General features: G+C 57.6%; 8 protein-coding genes across 8 annotated transcripts; 4 read left to right on the plus strand and 4 right to left on the minus strand.

Annotated features, from left to right (window-relative positions):
* Positions 1 to 6: 6 nt before the first annotated feature.
* ASPZODRAFT_11336 (hypothetical protein) lies at positions 7 to 3593 on the plus strand (the record flags this gene model as incomplete). The annotated part of the gene is made up of 2 exons (XM_022721061.1): positions 7 to 2793; positions 2859 to 3593. 2 exons carry the CDS (start codon positions 7 to 9, stop codon positions 3591 to 3593), a joined length of 3522 nt encoding a protein of 1173 aa, XP_022584976.1.
* A 4533-nt stretch (positions 3594 to 8126) lies between these two features.
* ASPZODRAFT_56217 (hypothetical protein) lies at positions 8127 to 8449 on the plus strand (the record flags this gene model as incomplete). Its single annotated transcript, XM_022728596.1, has 2 exons — positions 8127 to 8297; positions 8372 to 8449. The coding sequence occupies 2 exons, from the start codon at positions 8127 to 8129 to the stop codon at positions 8447 to 8449; spliced, it is 249 nt and encodes an 82-aa protein (XP_022584977.1).
* Positions 8450 to 8502: 53 nt separating this feature from the next.
* Positions 8503 to 10713, minus strand: ASPZODRAFT_147981 (hypothetical protein; the record flags this gene model as incomplete). Its single annotated transcript, XM_022725309.1, has 3 exons — positions 8503 to 8915; positions 8983 to 9870; positions 9945 to 10713. The coding sequence occupies 3 exons, from the start codon at positions 10711 to 10713 to the stop codon at positions 8503 to 8505; spliced, it is 2070 nt and encodes a 689-aa protein (XP_022584978.1).
* Positions 10714 to 10854: 141 nt separating this feature from the next.
* ASPZODRAFT_180919 (hypothetical protein) lies at positions 10855 to 11401 on the plus strand. Its single transcript, XM_022727153.1, has one exon. It carries the CDS (start codon positions 10995 to 10997, stop codon positions 11310 to 11312), a length of 318 nt encoding a protein of 105 aa, XP_022584979.1. The 5' UTR covers positions 10855 to 10994; the 3' UTR covers positions 11313 to 11401.
* Positions 11401 to 12445, minus strand: ASPZODRAFT_181037 (hypothetical protein). The gene is made up of 3 exons (XM_022727157.1): positions 12209 to 12445; positions 11685 to 12155; positions 11401 to 11642 (listed from the first exon to the last, which is right to left on the minus strand). The coding sequence occupies exons 1-3, from the start codon at positions 12284 to 12286 to the stop codon at positions 11490 to 11492; spliced, it is 702 nt and encodes a 233-aa protein (XP_022584980.1). The 5' UTR covers positions 12287 to 12445; the 3' UTR covers positions 11401 to 11489.
* Positions 12446 to 13391: 946 nt separating this feature from the next.
* Positions 13392 to 14249, minus strand: ASPZODRAFT_147983 (hypothetical protein; the record flags this gene model as incomplete). The annotated part of the gene is made up of 2 exons (XM_022725310.1): positions 13392 to 14047; positions 14132 to 14249. 2 exons carry the CDS (start codon positions 14247 to 14249, stop codon positions 13392 to 13394), a joined length of 774 nt encoding a protein of 257 aa, XP_022584981.1.
* A 2495-nt stretch (positions 14250 to 16744) lies between these two features.
* Positions 16745 to 21208, plus strand: ASPZODRAFT_57078 (hypothetical protein; the record flags this gene model as incomplete). The annotated part of the gene is made up of 6 exons (XM_022728658.1): positions 16745 to 17432; positions 17544 to 18076; positions 18167 to 18406; positions 18479 to 18838; positions 18902 to 19202; positions 19257 to 21208. The coding sequence occupies 6 exons, from the start codon at positions 16745 to 16747 to the stop codon at positions 21206 to 21208; spliced, it is 4074 nt and encodes a 1357-aa protein (XP_022584982.1).
* Positions 21209 to 21751: 543 nt separating this feature from the next.
* On the minus strand, positions 21752 to 22068 carry ASPZODRAFT_54849 (hypothetical protein; the record flags this gene model as incomplete). The annotated part of the gene is made up of 2 exons (XM_022728496.1): positions 21752 to 21850; positions 21922 to 22068. The coding sequence occupies 2 exons, from the start codon at positions 22066 to 22068 to the stop codon at positions 21752 to 21754; spliced, it is 246 nt and encodes an 81-aa protein (XP_022584983.1).
* Positions 22069 to 22165: the final 97 nt, after the last annotated feature.

The following is a 22165-nucleotide window of genomic DNA, read 5'->3' on the forward strand; positions in this document are numbered from 1 at the left end:
CTCACGATGGTTGCTACATTTTCGCCGCACCGCGATGCTGGCGGCACCCTCCATCTGGCCTCCCATCCAGGCCTTCACCATGTCGACGCCAGCTCGGCCATCAGGCAGCTGCGCCGCTCTTTGTCCCGCTCCCCGTCCAAAAGCTCCAACTTCACCTTGATCGCCGCCCGCACAACCCATTCGCCCTCCAGATCTACCTCTGCCGCCGCGGGAGCCGCGTCGCCTTACATCTCCTCGCCGCTCTCTCCCTCTCGCAGAGCCTCCCAGAGCAACTTTGTTCTCTTTCCTTCCACCACCACTACTACTGCTGCTACTTCGTCATCATCATCAGCTCCCCAACAGCAATCACCCCTGTTTCTACCATATCCTTCCACCACGAAGATCACTCGTCCGGTCATGCGCCGGGCACGCACCTCGCCGCGCAGCCCCGTCAAACGTGTCCTCAACATCTCCACCGACCAGGGGAACGCAGCCCCGATGGGAGCCCCCATTGCGCCCGCTACCACGGACGACGAGAATCGCCCCATCACCCCCATGCTGCGCCTGAATTATCCCATCGACGATCCTCTTACGCCCGGTTTGGACACGACTAGCTGCCTGTCAACAACAACAACCACCACCACTCCACCCGTGGCGGACGCCGCCCTCGGTCCCCGGACGTCCCAAGCGCGGATCGAGAAGCGCCGGAGCGGGCCCCTGGGCCCCTTCAACTCCATCAGTCCACTGAAACGCAGCGACGGCATCATGAATCTGGACCAGGCCTCGCGCGGAAGCCCCTCGGCCAAACGTCGCAGTGTCCACGCCGCCGCAGGCTCCGTTGCCCACACCACTGCCGTCCCCAGCGACTTCAATATCTTTGACACAGAGATTTCCTCCTCCTCCTCCTCCTCCTCCTCCTCCTCCCCCTCCTCCCCCCCTACCATCATGGAAGAGTCGACAACCCCACCACCGATATTGCAGCCGGCAACTATCACTACCTCCCCCTTCACCACCACCCCAGAATCCCCGCTGGATTTGTTGGGCGAACCAGTTGCACCCGTGGCTGTAGCGCCTAGTCCCCTCTTCAATTCCTCCTTCCCCAGTATCCCCAAACGCTCCTCGTCTCTGCGTCGCTCTACCCTGCAACAACGCCAGAGCGATCGCCCACTCTTTGCCCGCTCTTTGCGCGGAGGAAACGAGCTATTCCCTTCAGAAGCTCTGGGTGCCACTAATACGACTACTACCATGGGTACTCCACTACATGTGAGACCGCGCATGTCCCTCGACCACGGCCTTTTCCAGTCGAATCATCATGACAACAACAATAACCTCTTCTCTACCCCTCGAGCGGCCCCAGCGAGCCCTCTGTTTGCATCTTCTGCGCACACGGGTAACCTGGGGATGATGCCCACCACCACCACCACTGCGGCGCCATCGGCACACCCTCTCTCCCGAACCATCACCCAATCCTCCTCGAGTTCTAGCCTGGCGGATGAATCGCCGACTCACGAGCCGTCGCACCAGCCCGAACGCCCGCGACAGGTCTTCAACTTCTCCAAGTCCCTGCCCGCGGGGGCCACCCGGCCGACCCTATCGCGTCAACTGACCCGCCAGGACTCGGCCTCGTCCACCGACTCCTTCGCCACGCCCGAGAACTACAAGCTTGTCAAGCCTCTGCCCGCCGCGTTCATGTCGACCGGTCTGATCTCCAAGAAGAACCGCAACGCCGAGGACCCGCACGCCGGCTTCAGCAAGAACATGCCCGATACCCCGTGTAAACGGCCGCTCAACGTCTTCCCCCCGGGCCAGCAGGCGCTGCCCGAGCGGCCGTTGAGCCGGCCCAAGCTGCTGCGCCAATCCTACGCCGTCCCGGCCTCGCCCTTCAATCCGCCCGCCACCCGCCCCAAACCGGGTCCCTTTGCCCGCGGCATGGGCATCTTTGGCAGCAACCCCCTGACCAAACAGTCCGACTCCTCGCGCCGCAACAGCTTCGTCAGCATCGACGGGGACGACCGCGGCCTGTCGCAGTCCCCCTCGGCCGGGCGCGATGGCCGACCCGCACCCTTCACCGACGCCGACCTGCCCCCGACCCCCACCAAACAGTCCTTCTTCCCCTCCCGCACCTACCCGCCAGCCTCCTCGCAAATCGCCTCGCTGGAACGACTGTCCGAGGCAAAAGGCACAAGCCCGCGCCACACCGACAAGTTCCAGTCCGAGTCGCCGCGCACCCCGCACGATCACCTGCTGCCCCCCGACCCCAGCGGCCTCTCCATCTCGAACCACGACCACCAGTCGTCCTCCATCCAGCTGGACTTCAACGCCGCGAACCTGCCCGCCACCCCCACCGGCCCGCGAGACTCCTTCCCCCAGCCGGGTAAACGACCCAGCCTCCCCCTGGCGGCATACCATGCGCCAGACGTCGACTCCAGCCTGTGGTCTCGATTCGACAAGGTCGAGTTGGTGGGCACGGGAGAGTTCTCGCAGGTCTACCGTGTCGCCGAGCCGCACAACCTCTCCTTTTCCTCCTCCCTCTTTTCCCTCCCCGACCGCGTCTGGGCCGTCAAGAAGGCCAAACACCCGTATTCGGGACTCAAGGATCGCGAGCGACGCATCCGCGAAGTCGATATCCTCAAGTCGCTCACCAATTCCGATCACATCATTTCCTTTGTCAACAGCTGGGAGGAGAATTCCCATCTCTACATCCAGACCGAGTTCTGCGAGGAGGGCAGTCTGGACGTCTTTCTCGCTCAGGTGGGTCTCAAGGCGAGACTGGATGACTTTCGAATCTGGAAGATCCTCCTGGAGGTGTGTGTGGTATGTTCTCCCTCTCTCTCTCTCTCTCTCTCTATTACTCTTTCAGGTTGGTCTAATTCTAGTAGGGCCTCAAGCACATTCATGACTCCGGGATCATCCATCTCGACTTGAAACCGGCCAATATCCTGATCACTTTCGAGGGCGTGCTCAAGATTGCCGATTTCGGCATGGCGACGCGCTGGCCGGCCGAGGATGGCATTGACGGCGAAGGAGACCGGGAATATATTGGCCCCGAGATCCTGATGGGTCGCTACGACAAGCCCGCAGATATCTTCTCCCTCGGGCTGATCATCTTCGAGATCGCCGGCAACGTGGAGCTCCCCGATAACGGCCTGTCCTGGCAGAAGCTGCGCAACGGTGACATGAGCGATGTGCCCAGCCTGACCTGGAGCTCGGAGACGAGCATCTACCGCGACGCCTCGGGCAATCCGGTCTCGGAAGAGTCCTCGTTTGACGAGCTGTGTGTCTCGGACTTTGGCGACGATGACTTTGGCGTTGACAGCTTCCTCCACCACGGCCGATCCCGCGAGCGACAGGCAGTACGGCTGGCACGCAGCGGGGAGTTGATCGACCCGCCCAACTTCATGGTGGACGCCAACCACGCGCAGGCCCTGGACAAGATCGTCCGCTGGATGATCTCCCCCGAGCCCGCGGACCGGCCGACAGCCGACCAGATCCTCGACACCTCGTCCGTCCAGTTTGTCGAGCGCCGCCGACGGGCAGGCGCCACGATCTTCGAAGGCAACTGGGGACCTGCCGACGAGATCCTGGCGGAAGATGCCGAAATGATCGATGTGTAATATCCTTTTCCCCCTCCTCATCCATTTTCACGGAGTTGGTATTCTTTTTTTTTTTTTTTTTTTCTGTTCCTCGCATAGTTGAGCTTGCGCACATAACTGACGATTCATTCCTTGGGGGTGTTTATGTGTGTCTGATATGAATCTGCAACTCATTCCTGGTGTTTTTTTTTTTTTTTTTCTTCCTTTTCTGTGGGATTTCTAGAGAATCTTTTTTGCTTTCTTTTCATCTGTCTTCACTCTCCTGCTTTCCAGCGCTCGTGTACAACATTCTCCTCTGGCTTGGAATGTCCACGATTTCCCCTCTTCCTCTTGTCTGTCCTTGATGTTGTCTGGTGTACAGTGTGTATGATACTCCCCGGGGATGGATGCGCATAATGACTCACGAATGGCCCTGTTTGTCCAGCATTGCGGCAGAAGATGTCCTTTTCTTTCGTTTTCTTTCCTTTGTCGTCCCTTTCCTTTGTCTCTTCCCTCGGTCTCCGCACCGAATGTGATTAATAACTAGGCGAATCTACGGATCGCATGTCAATAATACCGTCATCTGAATAGTAGTCTTGCATAATATCTGTATTGCCAGTATCAGTATATCAGTATATCAGTATGGCTGGTCCTTGAACTTAATGAAGCTATAAACTTGTTAAGATCGCCACTGGCTTGGCGTGAGCTCCGACTTCTTCTCCTCCCACACGCCTTGACCGTCACTGCTTTACGTACCAAGCACTCGTGTATACTATTAATTTTCTTTTATTTCTCTTTACTTCTTCCATTTTTAACAAGCAACATGGTCATTCTAGCTTAATCGCTTTCCGTCTCTACCTGGAGTCTAACTCTGAATCTCCCACCTTCCATCTCTCCCACCTCCAATCTCCTACAAACCCATCATCGAACAGACACAAGACACAGACACAGACACAGACACAGACACAGACACAGATACAGATACAGACACAGACACAGACGAAGAAATGGATACCAAGACGTTCATCTCCGACTCGCTCCTCCGTCTTACGGGCGCCTCGGACGCGACGGTGGTGGATTTTGTGCTCGCGACGGCGGAGACGGCTTCGTCGCCCTCCGCGCTGGAAGGGAAGCTCTCTGCTTTACTCGACGGGGGAGATTTAGGAGCATTCAGCGAGAAGCTGTTTCAGAGAGTGAAGGGTAATACTGGTGGGAGGAGTAGTTCTACTACTACTGCTGCTGCTGCTGCTGCTGCTTCTAGGACGAAAGATAAGAAGAAATACACGTTGGTGGAGATGGAGGAGGAAGCGTTGGCCCCCGTGAACGTTGAGAAAGGGAGGAGACACCCCGCTCGACGAGACGAAGAGAAGATGGTGCGTGAGGAGAGCAGGAAACGCGAGCGGGAGCGCGGGGATCCGGAGAGCAGGGATGGATCGCGGCGGTCGAAGAAGGTGCGCCGGAGGGAGACGGATAGGGAGTTTGAGGATCGATGGGGGGATGAAGAGGGTGAAGGGGATGAGGTTGAGAATGAGTTTGCAGAGGGGAATGAAGAGAATGAGTTTGCGGAGTCGCCTGCGAAACGGACACGTCTGTCTCCCGGGGAGGAAGAGGAGCTGGACCCCGAGCTGAAGCGGGAACTGGAGCGGCAGCGTGATCTGAAGGAGCGGGACGAGCTGGCCAAGCGGTTAGCCAAGAAGGACGACAACAAGTCGAAGAAGATCGTCGAGGACCGGACGCGGACGTCGGAGGTGGCGCGGCGGCGGGCACTGGCGGACGACGCGGACGCCCGGGCGGCGGCGATGCCGGATCTACGACTACGGTCGCGCCAGGAGTACCTGAAGAAGCGGGAGACGGAGCGGTTGGCATTGCTGCGGCGGCAGGTGGCCGAGGAGACGGCGGAGCTGCGCGAGAACGCCAGCCTGACGCGGCGGGAGAAGGAGGAGTTTGCGCGCAACCGCGAGGTGCTGCGGATTGCCGAGGAGCGGCTGCGCATCGATGACCACCGTGACGGCTACATGATGCCCGAGGACTACATCACGGAGAAGGGCAAGATCGACCGCAAGAAGAAGGAGGAGGCCCTGTACAAGCGGTACGTCGACCGCGACGAGCACGGCCAGGAACGCTTCGTCACGGAGCACGAGGAGTGGGAGCAGGAGCAGACGGCCAAGGCCCAGGCCCAGATCCAGCGCGCCGAGTTCGTCGACGAGGGCGACTACGAGTATGTCTTTGACGATAGCCAGCAGATCAACTTTGTCATGGACGCCAAACTCGAGGGCACCCGCGGCGGCAAGCAGCTGGGCGTGAGCATGACGCGCGAGCAGCTGCTGTTCAAGGAACAGCTGGACGCCGCCGAGAAGAAAGCCGCCTCGATCGACGAGACGCGCCGCAGTCTGCCCATCTACCAGTTCCGCGACCAGATCATCCAGGCCGTCCAGGATCACCAGGTGCTGATCATCGTCGGCGAGACGGGCTCCGGCAAGACCACCCAGATCCCCCAGTACCTGCACGAGGCCGGCTACACGCAGAACGGCATGAAGATCGGGTGCACCCAGCCGCGCCGCGTCGCCGCCATGAGCGTCGCCGCCCGAGTCGCCGAGGAGATGGGCGTCAAGCTGGGCAACGAGGTCGGCTACGCCATCCGCTTCGAAGACAACACCACCGACAAGACCCTGCTCAAGTACATGACGGACGGCATGCTGCTGCGCGAGCTGCTCACCGAACCTGACCTGAGCCAGTACTCCGCCCTGATGATCGACGAGGCCCACGAGCGCACCGTGCCCACCGACATCGCCTGCGGCCTGCTCAAGGACATCGCCAAGGCCCGCCCCGACCTCAAGCTGCTCATCTCCTCCGCCACCATGGACGCCCAGAAGTTCCAAAAATACTTTGACGACGCCCCCATCTTCAACATCCCCGGCCGCCGGTATCCAGTCGACATCCACTACACCTCGCAACCCGAGGCCAACTACCTGGCTGCCGCGATCACAACGGTTTTCCAGATCCACGTCACCCAGGGCTCCGGCGACATCCTGGTGTTCTTGACCGGTCAGGAGGAGATCGAGGCCGCCGAGCAGAGTCTACAGGAGACGGCGCGCAAGCTGGGCAGCAAGATCCCCGAGATGATCATCTGTCCGATCTACGCCAACCTGCCGTCGGAGCTGCAGACCAAGATCTTCGAGCCGACCCCGCCCAAGGCGCGCAAGGTCGTGCTGGCGACCAACATCGCCGAGACGAGTCTGACCATCGACGGGATCGTCTACGTGATCGACCCGGGCTTCGTCAAGGAGAACGTGTTCAACCCGCGCACGGGCATGGAGTCGCTGGTGGTGACGCCGTGCTCGCGGGCGTCGGCAAACCAACGCGCAGGGCGTGCCGGGCGGGTTGGGCCGGGCAAATGTTTCCGGCTGTACACCAAGTGGGCGTACTACAACGAGCTGGAGGAGAACACGACGCCGGAGATCCAGCGGACGAACCTGAACAGCGTGATCCTGATGCTCAAGTCGCTGGGGATCGACCAGCTGCTGGACTTTGACTTTATGGACCCGCCGCCCGCGGAGACGATCATCCGGGCGCTGGAGCAGCTGTACGCTCTCGGGGCGCTCAACGACCGCGGCGAGCTGACCAAGATCGGGCGGCAGATGGCCGAGTTCCCGACGGACCCGATGCTGGCCAAAGCGATCCTGGCCGCGGACGCCTACGGCTGCGTGGAGGAGGTGCTCTCGATCGTGTCGATGCTGGGCGAGTCGAGCGCGCTCTTCTTCCGCCCCAAGGACAAGAAGATCCACGCGGACAGCGCGCGCGCGCGCTTCACGGTGAAAGACGGCGGCGACCACCTCACCCTGCTCAACATCTGGAACCAGTGGGTCGACTCGGACTTCAGCTACGTGTGGGCGCGCGAGAACTTCCTGCAGCAGCGCAGCCTGAGCCGGGCGCGCGACGTGCGCGACCAACTGGCCAAACTGTGCGACCGCGTCGAGGTCACCGTCAGCACCTGCGGCGCCAGCAACCTAACCCCCATCCAAAAGGCCATCACGGCCGGCTTCTTCCCCAACGCCGCCCGTCTGCAGCGCGGCGGCGACAGCTACCGCACCATCAAGAACGGCCAGACCGTCTACCTCCACCCGTCCAGCACCCTGTTCGAGGTCAACCCGCGCTGGGTCATCTACTTTGAGCTCGTCCTCACCAGCAAGGAGTACATGCGCAGCAACATGCCGCTGCAGGCCGAGTGGCTGACCGAGGTTGCGCCGCATTACTACAAGAAGAAGGATCTGGAGACGTTGGGGTTGGAGAAGAAGCAGGCAAAATAGATAGCGAATTCGTTACATATATCCATATCTACTTACATATATTACCATAGCCTACATATACTATCATACTGTATGTAGTCTAGTACTCAATGTATACTATTGATGCCTCAGGCATTCAGTCCCACCAATCGGCACCCCCCGATTACAACCTCGGCTCATATTCACCCGTAAAGCCATAACATCATAACTGTAACCATCCATCCCTTCCCTATCCCATCCTATCCTACCATCCTATCCTATCATACTATCATCATCCTCAGCTATCAAAATGACATCCCTCACTGCGGCAGAGGTAGCAAGCCACAAAACCGCGGAAAGCATGTACATCATCATCGACGCGGGCGTGTACGACATCACCAAGTTTGTCGACGAGCACCCTGGCGGCGCAAAGATTCTCAAACGCATGGCGGGGAAGGACGCCTCGAAGCAGTTCTGGAAGGTAAGTCACACACACTAGATCAAGAGGACGGGTGTTTTTTTTTTTTTTTTTTTTCAAAGGCTGAAACGAGGTAGTATCACAATGAAGGCGTGTTGAAGAAGTATACGCCTGCTTTGAAGATTGGGGAGGTCAAAGAATCACCAAAGCTATAACAAAGAAGAATATGATTGTATATTTTATATTATATCTTGTATATTGATTATGGTTACAGCTTCGGTCTACTTGTAAAGTAACGCTGAATATACATCCTCGCTACGTTGATTACCTCCCCATCTTCAATCGTAGGCGGCAGGTTCACAGGGCCGTCGAACTCCCCCCGACTGCCCTGCTCGAGTAACTGGCGCAGTACACGGCGGAGAGTCTTGCCGCTTCGCGTCTTGGGGATCATCGCGTTGCCGACAATGAGGCCGCCGAGGGAGGCGATAGCCCCGATCTGGTGGCGGACCAAGCCGTTGATTTCGTTGAAGAGGTCCGCCGATGGGGGTTCCTTGCTGTCCTTGGTTTCCTGCCGGAGCTGGACGAATGCAAAGGGGAGATGACCCTTGAGAGAATCGGGCAGTCCGACCACGCACGCTTCCCCGACGGCCGGATGGGATAGAATGGCTTGTTCGATGGGGCCTAAAAATTAGCGTTAGCAAAGATAAACAGCGAAAAAAAAAAAAAAAAAAAAAAACATACTACCCACCCGTTGAAAACCTATGGGCAGCCACGTTGATGATATCGTCCGACCGCGCCATGACATGCAGGTATCCCTGTTCATCCAGCATGCCTGCGTCTCCCGTGTCGAACCACCGACCAGCAAACCGACGCAGGTAGCTGGCGTAGAAACGGGCCTCGTCGCGGAACAGCGTCGTGAATGCTGTTGGTGCTAGAGGTAGAGCTAGCACGATATTTCCCATCGTCCCGGCTTGGACGGGGATGCCTTGATCGTCGACGATGCGCACGTCGAACCCGGGCATCGGTTTGCCTGCTGAACCGGGTTTGACAGGTAGGGGGCGAAGAATTTCGTTTTGACTAGTGCTATCAGTGCCGGGGGGGTTTCCTACAGCGGCAGCCAAAGCGAGCCCGGAGATGGGCGAGCCCGACTCGGACGACCACCAGTTATCAACAACCATGGCTCCCGGCGCGGCATGCCGCGCTAGAAGATCTTGAAACCGTTGCACGAGAGAAGGCTCGCTGCGCTCGCCTGCAAGGAAGAGCGCGCGCCAGGTCTTCAGCCCGCCCCGCCGGCCCACCTCCTCGAGCAAGCTTCCATGCGGATCGTCGCGCAGGATGGCCCGCAGCGCGGTCGGGGCCGTGAAAAGGACCTTGACGCGATGGCGTTCCACCGTGCGCCAGAACTGGCCTGCGTCCGGGGTGCCGACGGGCTTCCCCTCGTAGAGCACGGTGGTTGCGCCAACCAGCAGCGGGGCGTACAGAATGTACGAATGGCCGACGACCCATCCGATGTCCGAGGCACAGAACATGACATCCCCTGGGCCGTGAATGTCGAACAGATACCGTATTGACAGGCTGAGGCCGACGGCGTGACCCCCAGCTTCACGGAGTACACCTTTTGGAAGGCCAGTGGTTCCTAATATTCGTACTTAGACATACGGATCTATCTTTGGGGGTTTTGGAAGGGGGGGGGGGGGAGTATTTACCTACCACTTGTGTAGATAATGTATAAACCGTCGGTACTCTTGACCGGGACGGCAGGACAACGGACCCTCCGTAAACGGGCACTTTGGACAAGACGCCGCCAGTCCCGCTGCCCGCGGGCTTCATCGAGATTCCACGGCATCTGTTCCCGCTGCCAGACGATGACTCGCTGCGGGGAGGCATTGCTGGCGGCGATGGCCCCCTCGACGAGCGGGCGGTACGCAAGGGGACCCTTGACGCCCTCGATGCCGCACGAGGCGGTCATGATGACCTTTGGCTGGGCGGCGTCGATGCGCTGGGCGAGCGACGGGGCCGCAAAACCGCCAAAGACGGCGGCATGGATGGCGCCCAAGCGGGCGATGGCCAACGCGGCGATCAACGCGGCAGGGATCATGGGCATATAGAGTAAAACGACATCTCCCTTTTCCACTTGGGCTTCTTCACGGAGCACCCCGGCGAGGAGCTCGACTTCTTCCTGGAGCTGCGCGTAGGTGATGGTCTCGACGGTCTGGGTGACGGGCGAGTCAAAGACGATGGCGGCGCAATCGCCCCTCCCGGCGGCGACATGCCGGTCGACACAGTTGAAGGTCGTTGATAGCTCGCCGTCGGGGAACCACGACCAGGCGGCGTGCGAGCTGCCGTCGGCGAGGGTGCGCCGAGTATGTGCCAGGACCTGGGAGGGCGCGCGATGCCAGTGGAGCTGGGCAGCGTGGTGGGACCAGAAGGCGTGCGGGTCGTGGAGGGAGGCGGCGTGGATGGCGTCTTGGATGTGCATCTTGACTGGAGTATTCCGAGTTCTCAGTCTGAGTCTGAAATATGTATGTAGTATACTGTAGTGATTGTAGTGACTGTGCGGAGTACTCCGTAACAGTGTAGACTCTAGTATCGAGTGTTTGCTTTATCTTCATTCACCCCTTGCAGGGTACCCCGCGCAGTGAGCTTAACCAAGGTTTAATAATAGTGATCTAGTCAAGAAATATAGAGAGACCAAGGAAGAAAGAGGAATATCCCAAAAAAAAAAAAAAAGAACTGGCTTGTATAGGGTATCATTATCAAATGCCTGCTAATGCGTCGAACTGCGATGGCTTCTTCCCCCCAGGCACCTCTCCTGTGCACTGTCAAGCCAGCTTGTCCGTCCTCGTCCAGACCAGACATCTCCTGCGTCTAGACCGATCTCAGAAAAGTATTGTAGAACATAATAGTGATAATAGTAGTAGTGGTGGTAGTGGTCGATGTAGCAATGGCGGTGGCAATGGAAGGAATGCAGGAACAAAATCTATGAGTCCAAGCCACCATCCCAGGCGGAGAGAGAGAGGGGGAAGAAAAGGGAAAAAGGGAAAAAGAGAAAATAAAAAAAAAATAAAAAAAAAGTAAAGAAGATGACAGAAAATCCAATCCAAAAGGAGCCAAACACCCATGCTGAGAAACCAGGGGCGCCTCCAGAACGCACGTCTCATGCATTAAACAAGAGTGAAACCGTCGAGGGCAAGATATGGACAGAGAAGTTGGGGGAGAGAAGCTTCCAGGCTTGTTTTTTTTTTCTTCCTTCAATTACAAGACGACACACTTGAGACTCTTGTGGCGCGAGCGATCAGGACGGAAGGATTTGGGATACTCCGGGTCAGCGTTGCGGTCGCGAATGGGCCCAGCGCCGAAGCCCGTAGGCCGGCGGTCCTGGGGGCGCACGCCGCCGAGCTGGGCCTGCTGGCGCTGCTGGCGCAGCATGCGGACGACGTCGTAGAAGGCCTTTTCGACGTTGATGCAGTTTTTGGCGGAGGCCTCGACGAACTCGCAGCCGAGCTCCTTGGCGAGGGCCTGGCCTTCCTGGGCGGAGACGGCGCGCTCGACGCCCTTGTCGCTCTTGTTGCCGACGAGCATGACGGGGATGGGCAGCGGGGGACCGGCGGCGGGCGAGTGGATGGGCGAGGTCAGGTAGCTGGCGCCCGAGGGGGAGCCCGAGTGGGCGGACTCCTTGACCATCTTGATCTGCTGGTAGAACTTCTGGATGCGGGAAAAGGACGGCCGCGAGGTGATGCTGTAGACGAGCACGAACCCCTCGCCGTCACGGATCCACTGGTCCCTCAGCGCCGTATATTCCTCCTGGCCCGCCGTGTCCAGCACCTCCAGCATACACGACTGCTGGTCGATCACGACCTGCTTACGGTACGAGTCTTCGATGGTGGGGTCGTACGTCTCGACGAAGTGATTCAAACAGAGCTATCTTCTTAGCTTCAACCCAGTTATTCTTGAAAGGAGAAAGAACATCATACCTGAATGGTGAGCGCCGTCTTGCCCACACCCCCGTCCCCCAGCACCACCAGCTTGTACAGCGTCATTTTACCCGACATGATGATGATTATTGCAAAGGACAAGAAAAAATAATAATGGAACAGATAAACGATAAGAAACAATAAAGCAATGAATTAAAAAAAAAAGAAGAAGAAGAAGAGCTCGAGAGGACCTGGGAGAAAGGCGCCAGGAGAGGGAGAGAAGAGGAAGACGCAGGCGGAGAGCTCGAATAGAGAGAGAGAGAGAGAGAGAGAGAGAAGCGATTAGTCACCGCGGGGTGTTAAGAGAGAGAGAGAGAGGGAGACACGGCCAGCGGGGGGTTCACAATGGCAAAGAGGCGACCAAGTCGATGACGATAGCTGAGGTGGATGGGTTGATTATGCTAATAATAATAATAATAATATATTCAAATTAAAGCCACAGAGGCCAGAATGATGCTGCTGGTGGCCACAGGCGTTATCGGCGAGCAGCAGCAGCAGCAGCAGCAGCAGCAGCAGCAGCGGGTGGGCGGGACTGCGAGAGGGCCAGAGCTCAGCTCCACGTGAAAACGGAGAGAAAAGACAGGGAGGAAAAGGGAAGCGGGTGACAAGGACTGCAGACAATGTATTATTAAAAGATAATTGAAGTAACACAGATGGTTCTGGTGCTGTACTAATATTTGGGCGAGGGAGGGGGGGGGATTGGGTGGGAGAGTGGAAGGGGCGGGAAAAGGAGGTTTAATTAGGAGCGGCTCGCTTGAAGTCTTAGTAGAGTTTTCACTCTTACTATCTGTATTGACTGGTCTGTCTGTTTACTGTTTAGATGATTTGAATCTCTGTCCCTTTGTATATGGTTAGACCTGGTACGTTCAATGTATGTCCTGTACCCTGAGTTGATACACTCTAATAGTTATTGTGGATTGCTTGATCCCTGTTCCCATGTGGTGTCCCTGATTGCCGGGTCTAGTAGAGTGAGTATAGTAGTGAGTATAGTAGTGAGTATAATAGTACAGTAGAGTAGTACAGTAGGTAGAGAGGTGAGTGGGTAGAGGTGAGTAGGTAGAGGTAGAGAGGTAGAGGTAGAGAGGTAGAGAGGTAGAGAGGTAGAGTAAGAAGCACCTCTAAGTTACTGATTGATAACAAATCTCTATATGTTCTAGTATAACACTGCACACCCTCGTGTATACTACAATAACCGCTTCGCCACCTCGAGAAAGCCCCCCTGCCCTTCGTCGATCCACAGATCGACGGACGCTTGCGCCGTGGCTCGTTCGGCGCCGCGCAACGGTCGCTCCTCGCCCGCCCGCTCGACGAAGATCGTTTGCAGGCCCTGCGCCCGCGCCGCCTGCAGGTCGTGCAAGTGCGCCGCAACCAGCGCGCACTGCGCCGGCGGCGTCCCCAGCGCCCGCGTGGCGCCCAGGTACACCTGCGGCGCCGGTTTGTACGCCCCAAACTGCTCCGCGCTCGCCAGGTACGTAAAGGGCAGGCCCCCAAACTGCTGCAGGTCGCGCAGCAGGCTCAGGTTGCCGTTCGACAACGTGCTGGTCGCGAACCGCCGGTTCAGCGCATGCAGACCCGCCACGCTGTCCGCCCAGGGCTCCAACCGGTGCCAGCACAGCGCCAGCTCCTGCATTCCCTCCTCCGAGAACAGGGGCGCCAGCTTCCATTCCACCAGCAGCCGCCGCAGCGACTCGTAGTGGTGTTGGTCGACCGAGATGAACGTATCCCGCGCCGGATCAAATGATCGCGTGAACCGCGAGTACATCCGGCGCCATTGCTCGGCGAAGCACTGCCAGTCGGCGGCGGTCATGGCCGAGGCGACCTGCCGCGCCTCTGCGGCTGCTGCATCTGCCGATGGCAATCGAGACGGAAACAGCGGCGGCGACGACGACGACGACGACGACGACGACGACGACTTGGACGTGCTAGCCCTGAGAGCGTGGCGAGTCGCCTCGCTCAGCGCATTCGCCACACTGGGCCGCCAGCTGACGACCGTGCCGAATACGTCGAAGAAGAGCACGCGCAGAGGCTGACGGATGGGCATGATTGATTGTCAAACAGAGAGGGAGGGGTAGCATGGGGGATCTAAACTCGCACCTGCGTTCGCTGTTCGCTGTTCGCTGTCCAGTTTAACCGCTTGCTTTAACCCGTCAAATAACCCCTCACTGCGCAGATTAGTCATGCATTTCTTTTTCAGTAAAAGTACGAATTGCCCTAGACCAGGTGGTTAGTTATTATCTGTAGGCAAGTCAGTAAACGAGTAGTGGTTGGTTAACCATTTTTCCGCTTTGTAAGCCAAAGTGACCAGAGCTCGATAAAAAAGAGCTGCTGCCACGGTCAATTATCCGCCAGACCAGGACTTCCCGATCTTATCACCATGTCCAATTTCTGTAGTATCACATCAACTAATGCAGACTTGCCATATGACAGCTGTTTCAACGCAGGACCGAACGTGACGGTGGGTGTGATGAGTCCTGTGATTCGACTTGGGGAGGAAACAAAGGATTCCGTCCTCTCTCCACGCCTTAACCGTTATTCGTACCCTCCGACCGGGGGGAAGAGGTAGATGGGCTAGATCTCGACTCTGCCTGCCTAGCATTCCTCGCACTGCAGTAGACCTGTACCTGTCACTTGGCTGACCTTGACCCTACGGAGTAAGCGTGAACTTTCTCCGTACGTACGGAGTAGCTAGTAGTTACTCCGTATCCCTTGTGTCAGTGAAATGAGATCATCGCATTTTTTTTAAAGTATTGATCTGTTTCAGCCCCGTCAGTGCTCAGAGATAAATAATAGTTTATGGAGACTCGAGAGGAGAAGTGGTGGATGAACGATGGAGTAGGGTACTTATGTACCTAGGTAACTAGCAAGCAATCCTGACGCGGTAATAATACCAATGACCACAGTGTCCTCGATACTGACAAGAACAATAATAACCAACAGAGAAATTAATCATGATTATTATACGGATGGGTCTGGTGGGGATTATTTGAACTGAGGAACTCTCCTGTCGCTCCGACCGAACCTCGGCCGCCCCCTTCGGACGCACGACGACGATCCCTTCAACGTTCAGTCGGATCAGTCATGCATTCGTTCAAGTGTCATGTATCGGGACTCACCATATGATAGACCTAAGCTGGCAGACTCCGTACAGTTTGCTCCCTCTTGCTTAGGGAGAGCGCCATGCCGGAGTCGATGGAGACGCTTGGGAGCGACTTTGTGACGATCAAGCTGCGCTAGAACACGCTAGCAGCCCCTGAGCTCAGGATAACTGATTATTATGACTCGGTAAGATTGGTTAACTAGTAGTTAACTAATAATACGAAGCATAGAAGTGTCTCCCGGAGGAGGAGGGAGGGAGGGGAGAAAGAGGAGAAAGAAAAGAGAGAGGGAAGACAGAGAGGAGAAAAACAAAACAGAGGAGCCTGAAGACTGTCACTCTGCTTCAACCACCATCCTCTTTCTCTCTTTCTCTTTCTCTCTCTACACAACCCACAAAAACCAGCCTGGTACCAACGCAGGCTAGAGGCTTGATTTATTACCGATAATCTACGAGGTCCAGGATTAGTGATTTAGTGATGGCTGTGTGGAGCAAGCCTACTGCGTTGCGCTCTCTTCCCCATGCCCCCCCCCCCCTAACCTTGAAGCTCCCAGCTTACCCCTGGAGAGCAAAAACCGAGGAAAACAGGCTGGGACCATGCGAATTTGAATTGCCAATAATGCCATTCCTCTTCCTCCGGGCTGCGAGGCTGATCGGAACCTACAAGGCTAACCAGCAGATCCGTCTAGACTCCGTCGTGACGGACGCCTCCATCTGAGCTTTTCTGGCCTTCATCCTGGACTCACAGAGATACGAGTCAAGAGAAACTCTTCACGTTGCCTTCAATCTATCTGCGACAGTCCTGTGCATATATTTCGATTTTTGTCGGGAAACAAACAAGAAGAAGAGGCGCTGTTCCACCATCCATTGTTCACTGACTGTTCAGTAGAACCACGCCGGTTGACCTCCAGTGATCGATCTCGTGTTGGACAAATCTGAAACACAGGGCTTCAGCGCTTGCTTCTTCCGCGGCACGGCTGTCTGTTCGAATTCCGCCGAGTTGGTTGGTGATCTTGGGGGTTATTTCTGGTTGGACTCGGGTCTCTTCGTATGTCATTTGTATACTATCCCCAAGCTGCCTTTCTACCTCTCCATACCACTGCACCTTGCTCTTTACTACTCTAGTACAGAGTGTATGCCTTCTTGACTGTACCTACCGCTGGCGTCCGGGTCATTAACATCATACAGTCCCTCGCATCACGTTGCATCTCTGGGCGAGGGGTCCCCCTCCCCCCCTTACACGATCGACCGAGCCCGCCACTCTCCCCCCAACCACTACCCACCGTGTCCATGTCCAGTCCAGGCGCAACATAGTCGCCAGTCCATCGATGCTTGAACATCCATCTGCACCGTCCAAAATAAGCTGGGTTTGAGCGATCTGGGTTTCCCTGCGGCGCTCTGGACAGCAGCACCAATATCAAACGTGTCGTGTACCCTGAGAGATGGCCACCGACACCGAGTTTTCCTACTCGTACACAGAAACGGCCTTGCCGACGCCTTCAGATACACCGCACCGTGCGTCTTCACGCGTCTCCTCGCGGCCGTCTCTGCACCATCGGGACACGTCGCCAGGCGCCAACTATCTCCCCGTCCATCATGGGCTGTCTCGCGACCTTGACGATGCCACCACCGATGAGGAAACCATCTCCCCGCTTGACCCGCGCCGCTTTACACCCACTCTCCATGCCTCGCTTGTCTCCGAGATTCTGTCGCTGCGCCGCGAGGTCGAGAGTAAGGTAAAGGTGATCGACGCCCTCGAGAATAGCCTCGATGACACTCGCACGGAGAATGAGTCCCTTGGCGACCAACTGTCACGCGCCACCAAGGAATCCCGCTCCCTGCGCCACCAGATCCAGCTCCTCGAGGGTGGCACCTCGTCCGCCCTGGCCGAACTGGCCAAGGAACGCGACGAGGCCTTGGAAAATATCTCCGACGTCCGCAGGAAACTCGACCAGGCACAGAAGAAGGTCCGCACCCGCGACGAGGAGGCTGAACGCACCCAGACGCTCTGGGACCGGGACAAGCAGACGTGGGAAGGCGAGCGCAGGAATCTGGAACGTAAAGTCCATATCGTCGAGGGGCGGCTCAAGATTGTCCTAAATGAGGTGGCCGCTGTCCAGGCGGCGAAGGGTGCTTTCAGCACTCCAGGTCTAAAGGCAGACCCCGAGGTTGACCAGAGCAATGACGGCAACGACAACAATGACGATGATGACGACGACCATGTAGCAGCAGCAACGGCAGGAACACCACCGTCACCAAAAGATAGTGAAACGGCCAGTGTGCATTCCGGCCCCAATGACCATCACCGCCGCCGCCGAAGTAGCCTGACGAGTGTGAGCAGTGCAGGGGCCGAGCAGCCAGGTGGGGTGCGTTTCTCTGTGATGAGCATGGCAAATGACCATGACGCGGCCGCAGCCGCATCATACGATGGTTTCAATTTGGCTCAGGAGTTGGCCTTTGAGGATGAAGATTCAGATCAGTTCGATGAGCCGTCTACGCCGGATTCCCCGGGTGCACTGCCGGAGGAGCGGCCGACCTCAGTCCATTCCCAGGTTTCCTACACCATGGGGATGAAAGCGCGAAAGATCCTCGGCCTCTCCTTTGACGGCAGCATTGACGGATCGACAGCGGGAGAGTATGTCGAATTCAGTCGCTCATCGGCCAGGCCACGCTCCGAGTCATGGGCTGCCGCCCTGCAGACCACGACGTATCGTGATGCGGGCATTCAATACTCACCTCCTTCATCACCTACCAGATCCTTGGATTCTGATATTGTCGAGGTTGAGCCTGTGGATGAAGCGGTTGAGGAGTCTCCTGCGTCGTCGGCCGCGGCCGCGGCCGCGGCGGCAATCACATTGGCCAAGCTCGAGAAGAACAGCGCGCAGACACACAGCGCCCCCAGCGTCACATTGACCATCGACATGGTTTCCACCTCGTGCCAGACCATTGGCAGCTTGCCGAGTCCCCCTTGGACCCCGAAGGTGGTTGAAGAACCGCCTTCACCCACGATGCCGACGCCGGCGGCGCCCGTCGTTTGCATGGTGTCTTCATCTACGCAAACCGAGCAGGCCATCGCCCGCACAGATCAGGCGACCAACACCCTGGTTCTGGAAGATGAGGGCAGTGGCGAAAGAGAAAATGACAAAAGTAACAATAACATCGATGCGGCATTCCAGATGCAGATCCCGATGATCGCTATCCATCCACCGCGATCGGAACCCTCGTCACCGCGCGATAGTGTGGTGTTACCCCCGCAAACGAAGAGTGTGGCCTGCCAAACGAACTTCCGATCCGTCACCGAGGGACATTCGATCGGGATCCAAACCGAGGAGATTCGGATCGACAAACGACCAGTGAAACTGCCGGCCAGTCTGCTTCCCTCCGCGATCCCTGATCTTCCAACAACGGCGGTTACTCTTCTCCTCCAGGATGCGGCTTCTAGCCCCCCTCCGATTCAACCCTACCGTCCTCCACCGCCTCCACCACCGCGTATTCCGCCCAAGAGCGAGAAACGGTCTACTAGCAAGGATCTTACTGTGCAGAATGTGTCGGCGGCCTTCCAACAACAACCATCATCATCAGCGGAGACCGTACAGGAGACCATACAGGCGTACCCGGGCAACAATGATAATGGTCCCTTGTCGGAGGATTCCAAGTCTGGAATCCGGCGTCCGTTCCGGTCGAGCAGTCTGTTTGCCGGGTTCGACGAGCTAACTGATGACGAGTACTCTCCAGACCGGGACATCTTCACCGACGACGATCTCCTGAACCGGCCGTTTGCCTCGTATACCCTGTCGCGAGGCAAGTTGGTGTCCACCAAGGGCCGGTCGAGTCTAGATGAACGGCCGCTATCGGGCATCGACGAGCATCTCTTCGAGTCTGATCTAGGTCAAGACGAGAGTGCGGATATCTCATTCTCAGCAGGGGCAACAAGAGGAGGCGGCAAAGGCCCAGAAAGCGGACACCCCCGAGCTGGCGCCTCACAACAACGTTCGGGCCCGACCTCGACCTCCAAACAGGATATTCGCCGCGCGGCGATGATCTCCAGCAGTGCCGCGGCGCACCAGAAAACACGGGCACGCAGCCCCAGCGAGCCGAGCGTCGACAGCAGCGCCGGGTCCAGCATTGCGCCGCCCTTCCCCGTGCCGATCCGGTTGAGTTCGCGAAAGGCTCCGCTCGCCGGCAGTGATGGCCGGCAGAGCCCGACCCCTTCAGGTTCCGTCCGCAACTTCAGCGAGCGCGGGCGACAGTCCATAGTTCGGCGGCCGACCCTGCGTCGGGTGCGGTCCGCGGCGGCCATGTCCCATACCGAGACGCCCGAACGGGCCCGCAGTCAGTCGCCGCCGTCGATCTCGTCGTATGCGCTCGAGAGCCCGCAGGTGGTGGTGCCCCCGCTCCCCTTCGATGATATCACGGTACCGCGCCAGCGAACAATGAGAGCCAGCAGACCGACGAGCCAAGTGCCTGCGTCGTATCACCACCGCAGCTCATTCGGCGGGCATCAGCGTTCGGACTCGACGGCGACGACGGTGCAGCAGACCAGCGTGGTGGACGCGATCGCGCAGACGATGGTGGGCGAGTGGATGTTCAAGTACGTGCGTCGCCGCAAGTCGTTTGGCGTCGGGGAGAAGGAGTCCTCATGGGAGGGTAAGCACCCGGACGAGGTCTCGGCCAGCATCGGCAGCAGTGGTACGCGGCACAAACGCTGGGTCTGGCTGGCCCCCTACGAGCGCGCCGTCATGTGGAGTAGCAAGCAGCCGACGAGCGGGCCGGCCTTGCTGGGCAAGACTGGGCGCAAGCTGATTATCCAGTCGGTGCTGGACGTCAAGGACGATAATCCCTTGCCCAAGGGGGTCATTAATATCAACCACAACGGCAGTAACAACGCTACCGCCAACGCCGCGCCGTTCAACCGCTCCATCTTGATTCTGACGCCGCAGCGTGCTCTTAAGTTCACGGCCATGAGCATCGAACGGCACTTTGTCTGGCTCACCGCGCTCTCCTTCCTGAGCCACTCGTCCATTGGCATGCACGACCTGTCAACCATCCCCCCCGTGCCGCAGGAAGAGTATATCGCGCCCGCTCCGGCACCCAGCCTGCGTCGCCTGCCTATTCGCGACTCCATCCGTGTCGCCAAGGGCAAACCTCGTCCGGGTCCCAAGGGTAAACGGTCCTTTACCGGGAAATCCCAGGCCACACCCCCATTACCATCATTACCACCACCGCCGCCGCCGGTGGCGGATATGCTCATGGACGCGGCCGATCCTCCCAACGTTCCCCGGTTCTCGAGCCACCACAATCACTCCCGTAAACGCAGCAACACGACACCCCGCATACCCGTGATCCGCAGTTTTTCCAGCCACGCAACCATCCAGTCGACAGCAGCGTACAGCTCCGGCTCGGGCGAGGCAGCCTCATCTATCGCACCCGGTACAATCACCTCCACCGGCGGCGGCGGCGGCGGCGGCGGCCACGGCTTCAGCAGCGTACGGAGCAGCTTTAGCCGACGCACATCCGAAGCAAGCGGCCGCGCCTCGTCAAGCACGACAGGCGGGAATTGCCATCCCGCCTATCATCATCATCAGCAGCAGCATCATAATAATAATAATCCTAATTTCTTCGACGCGATCGGGACAGTGCGCATGGAAGCCTTTATCGGCGGAACGAACGCGCCTCCGCCCATCCCACCCTCGCTCATCTCGGGACCCTCGCGTTCTTCTTCTTCTTCGGCTCGCCCGCGCGCCGGGGCAGGACAGCACCCGGCGTCGTCGGCGTCGTCGCAGGGACGACACGCGCGCAAGACGTCGAGTCAGTGGTCCTCGCCGCGGTACGGGTATGAGCTCGAGTCGCCTACTTATGCGGAGTCGTCGGAGCCGTACTTCCGCGACGAGTTTAGGGGGTTTTGATATACCCATTACTTTTATCCTTTTGCTGATGTAAATAGTAAACTCATTTCTAATAGACACATGCCTACTATTCTACATTCTACAAGTATACATTTAGTATAACATAAGTGCATTATAGACATAATGTAGAAGTGAATACCGTCGTAGGTCAGGATAGAAGATATGTTCAGAAGTCAGAAGTTAGAAGTCAGAAGTCAGGAATAGATCCTAGATCTTAGATCAAGATAGATCATAGATAGATAGATCACAACAAAGCAACCACACCGAACAGGACGGCCAGACCGGCTCCCGCACCGGTGGCAGCACGAGAGGCACCACCGGTGTAAACAGGGGCAACGGCGGCAGAGGTGCCCGAGGGAACCGAGACGGAGGTGACAGCGGCAGAGCTCGCGAGGGGGACGGCCGAGCTGACCTGAGGCGAGGAGGGGATCACGGAGCCGGTGCCGTTACGGAAGACGGGGACAACGCCCGAAGCAGGAGTAGAGCTGGGGCTATAACGATCAGCATCTACTCATTCTCAATCTTGAGTCTTGATCTTTCAAGTCATATTACATACCAGTTACCCGCGCAGACGGTGACGGTGGAGGTCATCAGGGGGCGAGAAATGGTGTACGGACCGCCGGACATGGTCAGGCTGGTGGGCTAGAGAGTGTTAGCTTATTCAAAATTGTCTGCGAGTTATCTGTGATTGTCTTCTGGCAGGAAGTACGTACTGCGGTCACACTGTAGGTCTCTGTGCCGTGGATGATGGTGGTAGACTCGGGACAGTAGGTCACGTAGTTGGTGACGATCTCGGTGGTGTAGCTGGTGGCCACAACGCTGGTGACGAGGGCAGCAATGGCAGCAAGAGAGAAACGCATCTTGATGGTATAGATATTATAGATTGGGAGAGTGAGATTGAGAGTGAGTGAGACTCGGAGTTAATGAATGGATAGACACGCTGTGAGATCCGTAAGG

This window comes from Penicilliopsis zonata, assembly GCF_001890105.1.
Source record: "Penicilliopsis zonata CBS 506.65 unplaced genomic scaffold ASPZOscaffold_1, whole genome shotgun sequence".
NCBI classification, from domain to species: domain Eukaryota; kingdom Fungi; phylum Ascomycota; class Eurotiomycetes; order Eurotiales; family Aspergillaceae; genus Penicilliopsis; species Penicilliopsis zonata.

What these genes read in the sequence shown, in the direction of transcription:
- ASPZODRAFT_180919 (XM_022727153.1), top strand. Translation starts at nt 10,995, where the DNA reads ATGCCTGCTAATGCGTCGAACTGCGATGGCTTCTTCCCCCCAGGCACC.
- ASPZODRAFT_181037 (XM_022727157.1), bottom strand. Translation starts at nt 12,286, where the DNA reads ATGTCGGGTAAAATGACGCTGTACAAGCTGGTGGTGCTGGGGGACGGG. An exon ending in AGACGGCGCTCACCATTCAG is followed by an intron (nt 12,156 to 12,208) that starts GTATGATGTTCT and finishes CTAAGAAGATAG; the next exon opens with CTCTGTTTGAATCACTTCGT. An exon ending in ACTGCATCAACGTCGAAAAG is followed by an intron (nt 11,643 to 11,684) that starts GCCTTCTACGAC and finishes CAGCAGCGCCAG; the next exon opens with CAGGCCCAGCTCGGCGGCGT.